This window comes from Dermacentor silvarum, chromosome 5 (assembly GCF_013339745.2).
Source record: "Dermacentor silvarum isolate Dsil-2018 chromosome 5, BIME_Dsil_1.4, whole genome shotgun sequence".
NCBI classification, from domain to species: Eukaryota; Metazoa; Arthropoda; class Arachnida; order Ixodida; family Ixodidae; genus Dermacentor; species Dermacentor silvarum.
In genome coordinates this window covers 49,697,188-49,714,324 of record NC_051158.1, presented here as the reverse complement: position 1 = coordinate 49,714,324, position 17,137 = coordinate 49,697,188, and the positions used below count along the sequence as shown (strand labels likewise).

The window sequence follows — 17,137 nt, the reverse complement described above, 5'->3', positions numbered from 1 at the left end:
GAGGGAGGCAGTAAACGCGAGGAGAATCGCCATTCTTCCTTTGTCCTCGCTCTCGCGGCGCAGTCCCCCTCATTGACTGTTTGACTGGCCCTGTGTGTGCGCGCGTACCTCAGCCGAGTTGACCCTTTCAGCCATATTCCTACTCGCGGAGACGCGCCCTGTTCTGTTGTCATCCGCCTTTGGCGACGCTTCCGTTTTCTCAACCACCATAACGAGGCCTTTGAAGTTCTGCGTGATGGCCTGTTCCCTTGAATTACGGGCTGCGGTGTGGCCTCTTTCTTGAATTTGCGCTGCGCTAAATACTTTGCTCGTTTGCGCCGTGTGAAAAATTTTTGCCTCGCCAGGGCGGTCACCGAATGTGCCTCTGCAATCCCCGATCGTCCGGTTCCTGCCCTGTTTGGCCGCCATATCAGTCTCCTCTCCTTTGGACGATTCCGGCCCGTCGCTCAAATGCGGAGGTACAAGGGAGTTTTTCAGCGCCTCCTTGACCTTTTTAGGACTGCTGAAACAAGCCTTGTCTCCGCAAGGAACGGCCTCCGGAAGAGCCACTGTTTCCACTTTCGTGGCGCGATCGTTCTCTTCTACCCCGATTTCCTGAGCCGTGTTACGCGGGAGAGCTTGGACCGTAGGGTCGCCAAAACTCAGGCCCTTTTTCTTTAGCAGCATTTCAGAGCGATTTGAAAATAAGTAGGGGTATTGTTTGGAAAGATTCTGCGATAACGCGGCTTCAGTCATCAATAGACCGAACGGCCCCTTGATCTTTAAGCTGGTTATGGGCAAGCAAACACTATCCTCCTCAACTACCTGCCGGATCCACGCATGTTCCCCGGTGAAATCCTCAGGTTACACATACGCAGGGTGGACGATGTCCATTGTCGCAGCCGAGTCCCTAAGTACCCTGCATGGCGTTCCGTTCACTGCGAGGTCGCGAAGGTAGGGTTCTAAGAGCGCCAAGTTGTCGTTGTCATTCACGAAAGAAAAAAAGTGGTCGCAGTTTCACCTGAAAGGCGAAGCATCAATTGCGATAGCAAATTTGTCGAGAGCTATACGGAGTAATGATAATAGCTTGATCAGCTGTATAAACTTGGACATGCAGCAGCACCGGCAACCTGCGGAACTAATCTCCCTCGGGTCCTCCTTCTTGGTAGCTTGCCGTTTTCGTCTGCTCCGGTAGTAGAGGTGAGACGCTTTCTCGGGGATGAAGGGGATTATCTCGTCACGGGAAAGGCGCTCGGGCTTGTTTCCCAAATTTGAGAGGTGCAGTTTCAAGCCGATCATAACACCGCAAGAAGCGGCATAAGTGTCCACCAGATGGGCCGCCTGTTGTAGGCGTCCTTCGATTTGATCCGGAGAGCCGGTGTTGGTCCTAATTGTAATATTGTCAGCATAAATCCCATGGTGTATCCCTTTGACCTCATGCAGGAGGGAGGGGAGGTTGAGCATGAGCAAGTTAAAGAGGAGGGGTGACAAGACCACTTCTTGAGGCGTGCCCCATGTGCCTAGTGGGTACGGGTCATGTTCGGTAGAATCGAGGTGGAGGAACACGGCGCGATGAGAAAGAAAGGTGCGAAGGTAGTCGAAAGTCTTCTGTCCGCAGTCTGTAGTAGAAAGGTTAGCAAAAATGCTGCTATGTTTGACAGTATCGAACGTGCCTCGAAGATCGAGAGCGAGAACTGCTTTGTCATTGGTGCCTATAGTAGTCAGCTCTGTGACATCGTGGTGGAGCAGCTTGAGCAAGACGTCCTGTGCCGACAGATGCGGGCGAAAACCAAACATCGTATCGGCAAAAGTCCACCTGACCTCCAGGTAGGGGGAAAGGCGGTCGAGGACCATAGTTTCTATGAGTTAGCCGGCGAGAGATGAGAGAGATGGGTCTGAGGGCCTCTATGCTAACCGGCTTGCCCGGCTTGGGGATGAATGTGACCAGCGAAGTGATCCATTATGATGGGAGCGGCGAGCCGTCCCATATCGAGAGAAAGCGATGGAAGAAAATGGTCGGGGAGATTGGTTAGGATCGACACTGTCATGCCATCCGGGCCAGAGGCCATGCCCCGTCGCATTTTTGCCAGCCAGCCCTCAAGTCTGGGAGCGTGTATGGAGCGTCGAGGTCGGAGTTGGGGCTTGGGGTTACCATATTATGCAGATTCCGGGCCCACGGGGTCAACCGTCCGACAAATTTATCGGTTGTAGAGATCCCGCGCGAGTTGATCCGTCGTGCCCTAATAGGCATGCAAGGCGGAGGAGCAGATAGTGAAGGCGGGATACGCGCTCCTCGAGGGGCAAAGTTGCAGAGACGTCTAGCAAACAATTCCACGTGCTTTCAATGTATTGAGCTCGAAGCTGTCTTCTTTGCTGTCAACGTAAACTCTGCAATGCTGACCAGAACAATGCACCCAGAGTGAGTGCGTTGTGCTAATTAGGTCCCTGAATAAGCTATTAAGTCCCTGAATAAGCTAATTCACACGCGTGCTCCTTCCCTCGGCAGGCGTGCGGACGTCCAAGCTGTGGGACAGACGGTGGCACAGAAGGCGGCGCGGCTCTTCAAGTCGTGCTACGACATCGTGACGCAGGACACTGACTACGTGCCGCGCATCCGTGGATACATGCGCGACGCCAAGCTGCACTGGCCAAAGCACCCTTTGTCGCGTGAAAGCGACTCGGTGGACGTGTTACGAAGCATGCTTGAACTCAGCGACAAGTGGGGGTGGCCTTGTCTGCTCGAGTTCCAGCCCGAGTTAGTCACCGAGTCCGTGTTCCAGGTATGAAACTACGTGGTCCTCGGTTTCAGATCAACTGTACCGTAGACGAAGGCTATAGCTCGTATCATCTTCAAATAATGAGGGTGATGGAATAGAATTCGTGTGTTTGAATATTGCGAATAGGTAAACGGGCAAGTAACGATAAACGATTAAGTTTACCGTTGCCGTTCATTACGCCGCTACATTTTATAAAATGTTCCAAGTAAAGCGCACCGTGCTCGCAGGCGAAAAAAATGCTGCTTAGCCTATCTTACGTTGAACGTACGTCAACGTTAATGCGATTAGTACTGAAGCTATGTAAATACACACTGTAGTTCCAACGCGGAAACGTGTATGCAGCCCGCGCTTCTTACTACACACGCAGCGCTATCTAGCGACACTGCGGTAATATACCCGCGTGGCGCGGGTTTGACTCAGCAGAGCATCAAAGAAATTTGAAGCATCATTTTTGTAATTGTAGAGTGAGGCATACGCAGTAGCACATACTTACTTACCCAAGTTAACATGAAAGATGTTCATGGAAGACCGGTGCACACCTAGTGCCACACTCGAAGCGGCCCACGTCGGAGTCTGAAAGGTTCGTTGAAGAGGGGCGCACACCTAGTGACCCAACTTTGACCGCCGGTTGGTTTTGAACCGTGCTCCCTGAGCGCCGAAACCCGATGCGCTACTCAGTGACCCAGGGTGGCGAGGAAACAGTTGCCGAAAAGTGCATGAGTTGCCTCAAAAATGTTAATCCGATTAAAAAATCACACTTACCCTTTTAATGATCGTGTACAACTTCTCACAAATGTCAGTGTGATTACATCAATTGTGTCGAACTGCCAGATTTACCGTCATCGACATTATCGTAACACCGCCACAGGCAGCAAGTTTGTTGACGTTCTGTGTCCAAGGTATAGCATGACCCTCTCGTAAAATAAGCTGGAGTGCTGGGATGCTATGCAGCATGCGCAGAGTTTCTCGTTCGCACGAGTTTTACCTGAGTTTGCTCGGTGGCAATCGGTGAACGGAGATAGCAAGGAAGGTGCATTTGCAGGTTCTCACGTATCCTACCAGACACCTTTATCAGTTCCAGAGGTACGCGATAGCGCTTGGCACGGTATCGTCAGCCCGCCGGACCTATTTCGAGACGCTGTATTCTCACTACGGCGGCGGCGTCGACGATGGCGTCACCTTCGAAGAGATGCTGGACTACGAGAACGAGATCATGCTGCCGCTGTTATCAGTGTACTACGAACCGCGCAGGAGATACGAGTTCCAAAAGAACTTCTCCGATACCTCGGGAGTATGGGAGCGATGGACCAGTGCCATAGAGGAATACTACGATCTGTCCGGAAACACGCAAGTAAGGCTGCATCCTACTACGAACTTTTTATTCCCTGCAGGGCTGCCGACGCCCGAGACGTAGTTGGAGCAAACGGAGGTATACACGTTTCTCTGCTCTTGTGCTGCCTGCAGTAACATACACGATCCTCCCCCTGAATGTGATTTCGAAGTACCTTGAATGGTACGCTGGTCATTAAGACGACACTACAGAAGATAAATTAGTTTAGCTTATTACTAAAACACGTTGCTGCAATGATAAAGCTGCGACTTTATACTTTGAGAGGAGGTTTAAGTAGGCATAGGCAAACACGAAAGACGGGTGACGAGGCTGCCCTGACTTCGCGCACCAGTTCACAGTGACGTTCGCATACTCTGGCCCCAGCCTGTTCGGAATGTCTTGCAGAGTCTACCCATGGCGCTTGTTTATCGATAAATTAACACTGTAAAGTAGAGCCGTTTTGCTATAAGTGTGCATAGGTGCCGACTACGGGTGGGCTACGGGGCCCGAGCCCCATCAGAAGTTTCCTAACTTCATCACTCCACCTAAATTCTGCTGTCCTCGACTGCGCTTCCCTTCCCTTGGTATTCATTCTGTAACGTTATCCATCCTACGGTTATCCATCCTACGCATTACATGCCCTGCATAGCTCCACTTTTTCCTCTTAATGTCAACTACAATATCTACTATCCGCGTTTGCTCTCGATCCACACCACTCTCTTTCTGTCGCTTAACGTTAGGCCTAACATTTTTCGTTCCATCGTTCTTTGTGCGCTCCTTAACTTGTTCTCGAGATTCCTTATTAACCTCCAAATCTCTGCCCCATACGTTAGCACCGGTAGAATGCAATGATTGTACACTTTTCTTTTCAGCGATAGTGGTAAGTTCCTAGTCAGGATTTGGAAATGCCTGCCGTATGCACTCCAAACCAATTTTATTCTTCAGTAAATTTCTTTCTCATGATCAGGGTCCCCTGTGAGTAATTGACCTAGATAAACGTACTCCTTTACAGGCTCTAGAGGCTGAGTGGCGATCCTGAATTATTGTTCCCTTGCCAGGCTATTGAACATTGTCTTCTGCATATTCATCTTTAACACCACTCTTACATTTTCCCGGTTAAGGCCCTGAATCATTTGTTGTAATTCGTCCCCATTGTTGCAAAATATGACAATGTCATCTGCAAACCGAAGGTTGCTGAGATATTTGCCGCCGCTGCTCCTCACTACTAAGCATACTTCCGCTTTATTTCTGCACATCTTGACAACAGAACAAGCGCATTAGAAGCACCAACGGCGGTTACCTCATCCGTACTTTTTCGCTTCAACATTCCTAATTTCTAGTGTGAACAGCATGCACAGACACAACATGTTTAAATATATACACAGGACAAATTTTAAATTTTTTAAAGAGATCTAGGTAGCCAACTAACAAATACTTCTAATGGTGCGGATTGCCTATGCCCAGAGAGCGAATATGTATATATCTTCAGCTTGCTTCAAGGTGCTTTGCGTGCTTTATGAACGCACCGGAACGATAGGCCCTTCAGCAATCCTTTCCAGTAGGTATCCAACACACAAAAAAATCTCTTCTACTAATTTGCAACATTTGTTAGGAATAGGAACATCGCCACTGGCATGCGGCGGTCATATATATATATATATATATATATATATATATATATTCACTCAGTGACCAAAATGAGGCCAAGACGGATTCACTAGAATTCAGAAACAATAGAAGTCATGCGCAGTAGCGCTTAAACTCGGATTCACAGACGACAGTTGCTTGGTGGTACTAGGGGACTCAGGCTGTGAAATTGAAATGTCTCGTACTATAAGGTCTTGTAAATATCCAAATAAGGCCGTCACTTCAGTGAATAATTCTTCGAGGTCACACGACGTTTCTTCAAGTGAGACTGTTATTCCAGTGAGAAAGGTTATATATAGGTGGGGTTCGGAAAGCTGGAGACGCAGGAATGGGAAAAATTCTACAGAAATGGTTAAGTAAGGGGAGTCATTCCAAATAATTGGTGCTGCCAACGAAACTGTTTTGTATTGCAGGCCCAGGTTCGCTTTAGTTTACCATTGAAGCCAAAAATCATTGACATCCGCGCGCCCTATTTCCTTGCTTCCGAGGGCTTGCACAGCGTAGTAAATTAGGGGCGCTTTTCAACGACCTTTTAGTGTGACTGCACTATTACCGAACTCCTCGGTAGCCCGCCAATAGACGACAGAAATATACAAACATCAATTACATTTCAGAGAAAAAGTTGGTTAAAAAACTTGCATTTGTGTTGGTCGAAAATGATGTGTTCTTTTGGCTTAGTGATCATGCTACGGTTCACCAGAAGTATGAGAAAAAGTGAAAGCTTAACCTGCAGCATATGCACATGCAACTGGCCATCTTTTGGTAAAGAGGCTTCCCTCGTTCTGAGGCTTACTACAGCGCGAAATTTTCGAGCGAAAATTGCAGCGGTGCAAGCGCCACTGCACTTTACTGTGTGCCCAGGTAGTTATGCAACGAGCCACCAGCGCTCCTACTCCTCCAGAGAGCGACTACAATCACGGCCTACACTTGTGCACACCGTACTCCATGCATATCTTCCACGCATAACAATTTCTCCACCACGTGCCAACAACACTTAGCGCTGGCTCCTGGTTTCCAATATCACCTATGCCTGACGAGTTCGGAGGCCGCGACTCCCTATAGGCTGTGTATGACCTGCAAGCCATGTCGCTAGAACCGTCAGTCTAGATGCTACGTATTTCTTGTCTACAGGCTATGAAATCTCGGCGTGCCCTCTACAGACCATAAGTTGTGGACACCCTTCAGAGAGTGGATAAGCTACAGACAACCGTAAACTTCCAAAGCGCGCTATACTGGACAGAAGCAAAGGAACACGTGCAACGGACACGCTGCTATTTTGAACAAACGTTATTTGACAGTTTCGACAGAGTGTATGCCAAGAAAAAAGAACTAAGCGGACGAAACAGATAATCTTGTCTGCATGAGGTTAATACGAGTGTCCAATTTAGCAGCGTTCTTTAATACCGGTGTCACACGGCGACCTTTTGATTGCGATCAAGGCCAATCCGGATCTAAATTCTCAGCTACGATTGGCTCCCTCGCGCAGCTCGAGCAAAGCAGCCAATCACGTCCGAGAAATTCGACCCGGATCAGGCTTGATCGCGATCAAAAGCGCGCCGTGCATGTGACACCCGTATTACACATAAAGACAAAATATAGAGTTGTCTCGAGCTTCTATATTTGTAGTTCTTTTTTCCTCGGTATACCGTTAGTCTTTTAATAAACGTCAGCAGGAAGTATCGCCGTGCTTGTTGTACTCATTCCTTTTGCTGCGCCTTCCATGGCGCGCTCTTACAAGTTAAACTACAATTACCCGCTAATATAACGAAGTACGATTGCGCCTCACGCTTATGCGTAACGCACGCCCTCGCCCAGATCGCGATCTTCACCACCAACCAGCTGTACCTCGAGGTGATCATCGAGCTAATCTCGACGAAAGAGGTCATCGTCGAGCTCGTCATAGGCTGGCTGGCCGTCCAGTTCACCGCGCGGTTCGCCAACCGACAGCTCATCGCGAGCTACCACAACAGCGTGGAGCAAGCCGAGCATTTCCACCGGCGGGCCTGCCTCGGCATTTCCGTCTCGCTCACTGGGATCGCCCTGTTCCTGCCCTACCTGGAGCGCGTCTACACGGAACCCGTACGTGACGACACGGGGAGAATCGCGAGGCAGGTACGCCGAACCGTGTACCAGACGCTCGAGCGCGTCACCTACCCTTGGGCCGATCTCGACGCCGTCTTCATGTACATGGAAATCTCCCGGGCGGACGACATAGAGGCGAGGTTAGAAAACCGCGTGCACGCACGCCTTATTGCAAAGCTATTGCGGGATAAAAGCATTTTAACGAGATAGCGGTGAGGGCCCCGTGTCGCAGAAAATCCGGGGTCTGTGTCGGCGCAGGCGGCGTTACAGAAAAATCATCCGGAACCACGCAGGCCCCTCGCGTGGTGCATAGGCGTTACGGAACTCACTGATTTTTTCAAAGTGAAATACGTCGGAAAATTCGTAAAGTACTACTTAACACAAGCCACAGACGTGATAGCGTCCGATTGTAATTTGAATATACGAGAAAACATAACTCTGTTACTCGGAAACTCAAACACAAAGCCCTTTTCTAGCTGCCGCTTGAGGTCTGTCTTTGTGGGAGCGGCAAGCCCCGCTCGCTTCCTTGCAACACGACCCAGATGGTGCACGCCTTGCTGTCCAAAGCATCCGTCGACGGCAGTGGTGCATCGCGGAGTCTGGACGCGGAGCCCGCGAATACACGCAGAATTGCCGCGCGACTGGTCGCTCGAGGCACTTTGCGTGTATTCGCGGGCTTCTTTCACGTTCGGAAAAACATTTTTGTAGCAAGTATTGAGCAACAGAAAGCTGTATCGGTAGTTTTTCATGTCGCTCTACAATTTTCGCATTGACACTTTGATAATGAGGGCAGTACTTCTGGAGTTAGATAATTAATGACAATTAGCTAATTAAATCTGAGCAACGAAAAAATTACTCGGCGCCGACTCCACTGCACTGGAAAGAATACGCACTAGGTAGCTGGGACACCCTGTATATATATATATATATATATATATATATATATATATATATAAAGTAGTAAAAAGGGAAGCCGGCCACGTGGCCGGCTTCCCTTTTTTACTACTTTGACACCCCTAATGCCAACGCATTTGAACTCCCTCTCGTCAAAATATCGGCGCCTTTCTTACTCGGGGGCAGGTTCTCCCACTACCCAGACATGGAGGCCAGCTTCGTGAAGAACCTGCGGGACGTGATCAAGGCCAGTCGTCGGACGGACCTCGAACTCATCGGCGTGATGTCCACGCTGTGGCTGTTTAGCGACGACCTCTTCCACCCGCGCATTACGCGCGAGCGGCACGACTACTCCCTCAAGCCGCCCATTCTTGTACGGCCCATGTACCACGTGAACGCGCCTATGCCGGTACGCCTGGGCACCTTCGGCGTCGAAGTGGCCAGGGCTACTCTCACATCCTACGAGGAGCTTCAATTCCAAGGTCACAGGGCAGATGTCCTGGAACACTACCAATTGTGCTTCGTGCGTGCAGCGGAGAAAGAGGTTAGTATGGCTCTAGGATAATCAGGGTGGACTAGTTGGTGCATTTCTGCAAGCATGGTTGGCAGCGCAAGTTAAACATTACCACACCAAAACATATGGACACGTCCTGTCAACGTATGCCTACATGGTTGCGTTTATTTTGCACCTAAAGCACCCTAAGAGGTTCGCAGACAGTTTTGTAGCACTAACACATTTAGTCGAAAGCGCAGGGCATGTCTGCATTATCAGTAGCTGTGAGCTACTAGGCACAGTGGTAGAATGCGCGACATTATTAGCGGTCATGAGTGAATCCAACCCCAGAGTACAGTATAGATAATAATGCTACCATAGCGTTTGCACAAGTTCTCTGGTAGCGAGCTGCACCCGAGGCTACCCTTTTAAGCCCACAGAACTGTTCAGACATCTCGATTTCCTTAAGGGACCCCTACTAAAAAGTCAGATGTCAGCCTGTGTGAACACCTTTCCAGCAAATATCTCCTAGTCTAAATTATAGTTTTGTGTCATCTAATTGACGACAGTCTCACACGAAGACACCGCCGGCGTTGCCACTATAAGGCAGATAAGTTTTGAAGTAGCGCCATTCTTCCTTTCCTAGTCCTCTCGTCCTGTAATGCTCCTCCTACATGAATTGCCACTAGCGTCCTCCAATGGTTTCATGCCTCCACGCGTGCGTGCAAACGCAAATACTCGTGTAAGGGCCGCACCCCTAACTTGGCAGCCTAAAATTTGGAGAGAGAGATGGGTAATCCGAGTCAGGACCCGGTTCACCCTAGGTGGGAGGATTCCTTATTCCAGGAACCCTCTGGCTTGGGCTGCTTCCTTGGCCCGGGCGACAAGAGTGCGCTGGTCGTCCAGGTCGTCAGAGGAAAGCTTAGCTTCTCATGTTTCAGTGGTGGTATTGAAGTGCGCTGAGTTGGGGTGCTCTTCTTCAGCCTCTATGGGGGCGTCCTTGTTTGGAGTCGTCTTGTTGAGCTTGTGAGCTTGGGTCTGTGGATGTTTCACACAGTGGGAAATCCTAGATCATGTGTTGCAGGATGCCTGGGACGCCGCAGTGGGTGCATGTGTACGAGTACTGCGTAGGATGCAGTCTGTTCATGATTATTCCGTGTACTTAGGTGTTTGTCTGTATAGGCGGCGGAGGATGACTAGTTCCTATTTGCTGAGCTTCTTGCGTGGGGAAGGGTACGTTCTCCTGCTGAGTCGGTGGTGCTGAAAAAGCTCCGAGTACTTTAGGGCAACGTCATCAGCGTTGGTGGCCTGCCTGGTGTGGGATGGCAGGATGGCAGGAAAAAAATTCTATGGAGAACCAATTGCATGCAGGGCCCGATGCCTCGCGTGCGGATTGGTGAATTTTCGTACGCTGCGTACTTCCGCGTGCCGCTACTAGATGGCGAGAGCTGCGCATTGATCTCTAATGCGATGATAAATCCGGGGGTCCGGGGTGTGCATAAGTCTCTGGTACGCCGGCAACATTATGACCAAATGGGTCGGCCCCGTATTTGGGCCGCACCTCGTCAGAATTGTGAAAATAAGCTGTGGCCCTTAAATGAGTCTGTACGGTAGCTTCTAGGTCCTGCGGTGCTACTTTTATTCGCAGTACTGTTTTTGAAACTGCAATCCTAGCAGTAAACGTTATTCATGCGCATGTTTACCGTAAACCATGGTACGTTAGGCTTCGGAAAATTTGCCATGACATGGGACCACACTAAGCCAATCACGCACTGCAAATGGCGGGAGAGCGCGACGATAAGAAGCACGGCGGCTTGATGGAAGAATGGCGCTACCTTCAAGTTGTTGAAGCGAAAGCTTCATTACGCTACCTCGGGCAGCCGTCAGCGACTCAACAGTTTTCACCTTGAGAGCTAGAGGTCAAACCACAAGAGAGCATTAAGCGCAATTATAGTCCTGACGTTATCGGTGTGTGTGTGTGTGTGCGTGTGTGTGTGCGCGTGTGTGCGTGTGTGTGCGCGTGTGTGCGTGCATGTGTGCGTGCGTACGTGTATGCGTGCGTGCGGGCGAGCGTCATCAGACGCCAGGCGCATCGGAACGCATTGGCCGCGCGTCCGGCTACGTTGGTGACGCCAGTACGTCGAATCATCGGTCGAACTATAGCCGCTGTTCTCGCCAACGTGACAAACGTGTGCGCGCGTTCACGCTACGTCGGACTACATTTAGGCCTTTACGGAGCCCTCAAAGGAGGCTTTGCCGCCGTTGCCCGAGTAGAGGTGGGCCAGGCTGCGAGTTGCAACCAAGTCTCACTACTTTACTGCTCACCGCAGTGTCTTCATAGCTTTAAAAATGATGAATAAACACTGTATTCATTGCAAACATGTTTGTATATCATTGCGAAACCACACCTCGGCCACAGCTCGACAATGGGTCTAGCCAGGGCAGTGAAGCTTTCGCTATCAACCAGGGTTAACCAAAGCTAAACCACGCCAATTTTTCGTATCGGAACCTGATAGGCTAGTGAAGTCTGTCTCTTTCCGGTGTTGCGTCACTCAGTAAGCTGGATACGCAGGCGGATGTGGTAAAGCTAGAAAAACATACTGGAGAGTTGAATGTTATGTGCTGCTGTTTACGGAATCTCGGATACTCCTTGCCTGACGCTTTTCGTGATAGGAATTTTTTTAGGGGTGGGCGAATATTCAGTGTTTCACATAAAAGTACGAATAGTGAGGGTGTAATATGCGATTCATATTCGAAAAGAGACTGTTGGGGATTTTCCAATATTCAAAACTAACCAAATATTTCCCAATAACCGACCGGTAAATTCTGGCTACTGTTAACCCTAAACTAACAAAAGTATCGAAATTTACCAGAAGTGAAGCGATAAACGTTTTTGAACCACTGTAGAATGAGAAATGGTTATGCAAGGTCTGTTTTGGCTTTTGTGCGGAAAATTACGCAACAACCTGTGAATATTGGTTGTAGCCTGTACGTCATTTCGTGTGTTTGCCTTTTTTCTGAAGGCTGCAGTTATCTCTTGCGCTACAACCAGTGATGTTTTTCTTCCATGTCCCTACGGCACACAAGTTTGTCAAGAACGTATTGCCCCCCCCCCCCCAAAAAAAAAAAAAACCTTTTGACATTCTTGTGAGAACCGTTAACTTGACACTTTTGGAAAGCTAGTCATACAGCAGTCATTCATTTTTTTTTTTGAGGGCTTGTGTGCAGTTACGTGCTAAATTAGTATTTTAATGAGAGTTACTTATATTGTGTTGGAAACTCATCGTTTGTCCTCTATAGTTACCTTATTTTGTTGCACTAGTCAGTACAGACCGGGTACCTAATTATACCGAAATAGGTTTTGCTTCTGAATATGTATGCGTCTAAGTATAGTTATTCGATATTCGATTCAGTATTCGATACTTACCGTATTCGCACAATTCTAAGGCACACTTTTTTTAATTAAAGGTGAGTTCAAGTTTGCATGTGCGCTATACAATCGTAACTAGTTCTACTCAGCATGAAAAACAAAACTGATTCTTACAAAAAAAAAATCATAGCAAGGTAGCTAGCCACACTGCCATCGAACGTGTCGTCTGAAGAATTTGACACTCCGAGAAATCGCAAGTTTGCTTGATGGTGCGTGGAGATCCCGCCTGTGGACGATGGTAGCGTGAGCCTTACAAAAGTGTGACAATTCTAATGCATTAAATTGAACTGGAGATGACTTTCTGTGGTCGGTAGACAGAGAAACTGAGGTTTCGTCAGACGCCGATGGCTTCTAGCTGCTAACATTGAGCTTTAGGCGTGTCTGTGCGTCATTGTATGTTCCATAAAATTGTTTCAACACGGTACGCGTCGACTGAGGATTCGTTGCTGGATGTGCACGGTAGAATCAGCAGCATTTTTTTTTTAAATATTTGGCCGGTAACTAACTTCGCATTACAATCGGTGGCGTGTTAGAACCGTTCAAATAAGGAACTATTCGTATTCGGTTCGTATTGGAAAAAGGTAATACTCGCCCAACGCTAGTATTTTTCCACTTTTCTTGTGGACAGTAAAGATAACCGTGGAGTCTTCGTAGATATTCCCGGCTCACAGAGCGCCCAAATTTCACCGAACATTCTGCACCCTTCGACCCAGTCAAATCTGGTGTTTGGCTATAGGTTGCGCACTACATGTGTTGCTATGTCACTCAAGGCGAACGGAGAAAAGAGTGCCCATCAGTTGCGTGAATATAGTGTTACTGTCCGTTTCGAGGTTCGCGACGCAAAAAATGGCCACTGCATGCAGACACAAAAGACGACTGCAGGGCCCAACAAACCTGGCGACGTCGTTTCAGAGACCTAATCGAAAAATTATAGGGCCAATAAGTAAGTTCCACGGCACTTATAGGTCATGGTCGACATGCACGTCACAGCGAAAAAAAAAACAGGCTCGGCGTACAAATTTCGGCTGCAAAACACAGTATACGCTACTTGCGAATGCCATTCGTAGGAATATTCAGGGGTGCAAAAAGCCTGCGGGGTATCTTCGATGATGTGGTGCTGAACTGTTTCAATAACCACTGAACAATGAAGCCGAGTGCTGCACCTTTAGACCTGAATATAGCCACACAGCGTCGAACGTCGAGCCTCCACACATACAGCCACCTCACAGCTGCGCTACAGAAAGTAAACCGGACGCCGCAAGTGTTGCCAGAGCACTGCGCTTTTGGATTATCCCATTTTTAAGGCTACCAACGACACCCCGATGACTTCCTCAGCTACTGTTTCAATAAGATCAACCCTGCAGGCTTCTACAGGCTTCCACGTCGTTCTCAACGCAGGCTTTGTTGCTTCTCTAGAAACGTCCTTTCCTTCTCCTGTAGCAAGCAGAGTGGCCTCCTGTAACTTTAGCTATCCGGGCAATCTCGCTCTACCCAGCTGGCATCAACGACGGTCGTGGTGGTTTGGTTTAAGCAAATTTGCGCTTCATGGTACGATTTTCTTTTTACTCGCAAGCGTAGATGTCCCGTCTGTCAAATGGGTCGTGTTATGTTAGTCCCCGCAAGGGAAAGCGAGCGCCGGAGGAGGAAGGCACCTGGAAGTGGAGAAGAGCATCGCCGCGTTCGCGCCCTTTCCGTTTGTACTTTGACGCCGCTATGCTCGCTGTGCATGTTCGTGGTGTACATGCGCTTGAGCGTTCATGACGTGAAACGTCGCCAACGTTTTGCATACGGAAAAGAAAAAGGGGGAAAATGAGAAAGAGAATAGTGTCACACATTATTCATGGTATCCGAGCGTGCGGCTTAACCGGGAACTTCCTAACGCGAGTCTAGCGCATTTTTCCTTCCAGTTTCCCAATACAACTACACGATAATTCAGCTGGTTGTAGTCTCATAAGTGTCCGCACCCTTTTCAGCGGAAAGAGGAGTTCAACCCCGACTGGATCGAGAAAGTGGAGAACGCCATGCTGTACGGCGCCGCCATGGACGTGGCGCTCTCGTTGCTCAAGCTGGTGCCGTCCTTCGATGAGGACCGCCTGCGCAACGTGCCACTCACGGGCCACCAGCTCTTCTACGTGGCCCACTGCTACACGCATTGTGGCGAAAAGGACGGCCCGACGGCGTGCAACCTGCCTTTGAGGTATAAGGAGGACTTCGCGATCGCCTTCTCGTGTCCGACGCAGAGCGACATGCGATCCGATGAACAATGCAGAAGCTTCTGACCGGATGCCTCGGCCGCGTTATACATGACCGCGCGGTGTATAGTGCGACGTAGTGTTCATTTTATAAACGTAGTAATCATGTACCTAAAACTGCGCGTAAAACTCTTGACACGTTTCACATATAACGACAGCGTTAGCACGCTTGCCGAACATGCATATCTCTAGTAAGGGCTGAAATTGTTTTTCTTTTTTCCTTTCACTCCTGCTACTGGTGATCCACATACACAGTCATCCGAAGCCGGGCAGCGAAGCCGGTCGGAGAAAGAAGCAACAAAGTCACCATGAACTAATGTACACCGTTAAGTATGCATAATGATGTATATCGATCTAGAACTCGCACCTTACACCCCTTATTTGGTATAAGGGTGTGAGATATAGGCCTATTTACACCCGCATTTATTTCTGAGAGTGTAAAATATTTTACAGTGCAGCCAACACTTGCCCAGCGCTCATCCTTCTGTGATCATACTATTCGCACGAAAGAATTAAGGAAGGAGGGCAGATAAACCCTTTTATTCGGGCTCTAGTTCCTTGTGTTGGCTTACGTTTCCCGAAGTTGTTGCTGTGAAGCACAGAGTAAACTACATGAGCCGGTGTACTTGTTTTTCTCGTGTGAAGTGCTATTTCTTTTACGGCGTAAACTGTTATGGGCTCATTCCAATAGCCGTTTCTGGTCGCGATGATGGCGCCGCCGCCCTGTAATCACTATCGCCGGAAATGCGAAAAAAAGTACCCGCTCTCCGCCGGGATCGCACCCAGGCCCGCAGCGTGGGAGTCGGATAGTTTACCACTGAGCCACGCAAGTACTTGCTATCAGGCAGAAGAAAAATTCCCTTTATACGCGCCCTATAGGCCGGCGTGCAGGCGCAGACGACCCGAGTCTCCGCCAGTATGGTTGCGCCATCTAGTTAACGTGCCTGCAACCACCGCGTGCGACGAGATGCGATTCAGACGCGATGCGATTCAGGCAAGGCGCGCAATCAACGCTATCCCGATGTTAGATGTGTGCCACGTATTCTGGGAACTTCTTCGGTACACGTTATGGCGTCTCCTCGCAAGGTACGAACCGCTGCTGAAGAAGCGAATCGTAGTGCTACGTGCGCAGCTACAACCAGGCTTGATCGGGCTCAGCAGGATGCTGTGCAGAGAGCATTACAAGCCGCAGCTCGCCGTTGACGCCGACGCTGGGCGGACAGTTCAGATTGTTATCGTCAAAATCGAGGCGAAGACATTTTGCCGCGAAGACCTCGTTGTGTGGTGCCGAAATTGGAGCTACTATTGCGCCGCTCAACCAGCTTACGCTCTGACTGTGCTGCGCGTGCCGCGCAGGCCTGTGACTTCTTTAAAGCGAAGCTTTATGTGGCTAGACGAAACAAAAAAATTAACTCCCCAAGCACTCCGTACAGATGGTTAATCAGCGAAGCGGAGACGTGCGGCCCCGGTGTTTATCACTGGGTTAATCCCGAGGGTACAATAAAGTCTTTCTCAATTATTGGTTACGCCTATGTGTTTCTTAATAAGGTTACACACACGTTCGGCTGCGACGGAGACAACGACATCACTGACGGTATGCCCGCAGTTCGCCGTTGTCGCTTGCGTTAGATGGCTCGTGTTTGCTCGGCGGCGTGGTTAGCAGCATTCGCCCGCCATTGACGCTTGCGACTCTACGAAATTCAATTGCTTCAAAATGAAATCTGTCTGTTACGTGAGACAATGAATGGATCATACCCCCCTAAGCAATGGCTCATATCCCCGTAAATGCCCCCTCCCCATCACGACGACAGAACAGAAGTGAAATTCTATGCTGGAATGATGAGTGGCAACGGAGCCACCTGTGGAAGAATACGACGAACACGGGAGCAGTGGCACGACCGCGTGCCATCACGAGCACGAGCGCAGGCCGAGGGGCGCCAACAAGACAACTGCGTAAGAAGTCGACGACTCTCGAGTCATTGCTGATGATGGTTTTCTGTACACAGGTGACGGACAGACGCTTTTTGTTTTGCCTAGCTATATAAAGTTTCGCTTTAAAAGCGTCTGTCCTTCTGCACTGCCCACCCCAGAAACATGTTCTGTTACTAACTCGCCCAGCTGGTTATTACTTTATATTTTTTAACTTTTGGTTTTTTTTTTAAGGGGCAAGCATTAGATCGTTGTTTCAAGGTCGCGTTGGGAGGTACAGAAATTCACGTGACTCAAGGAAGGCCAGAAGCGAAACAAGCACGT

The 17,137-nt window shown here is 49.2% G+C and overlaps 1 protein-coding gene across 1 annotated transcript in view; it reads left to right on the top strand.

The window, feature by feature from the left end:
* Positions 1-16,371, top strand: part of LOC119454115 (neprilysin-1) — a 30,980-nt gene extending 14,609 nt beyond the window's left edge. Inside the window, exons 4-8 of the mRNA XM_037716121.2 lie at positions 2,486-2,759; positions 3,832-4,107; positions 7,549-7,955; positions 8,896-9,253; positions 14,606-16,371. Of these exons, the coding sequence (XP_037572049.2) occupies positions 2,486-2,759; positions 3,832-4,107; positions 7,549-7,955; positions 8,896-9,253; positions 14,606-14,911 (1,621 nt within the window). The 3' untranslated portion in view covers positions 14,912-16,371. The remainder of the gene's footprint in view (positions 1-2,485; positions 2,760-3,831; positions 4,108-7,548; positions 7,956-8,895; positions 9,254-14,605) is intronic.
* Positions 16,372-17,137: the final 766 nt, after the last annotated feature.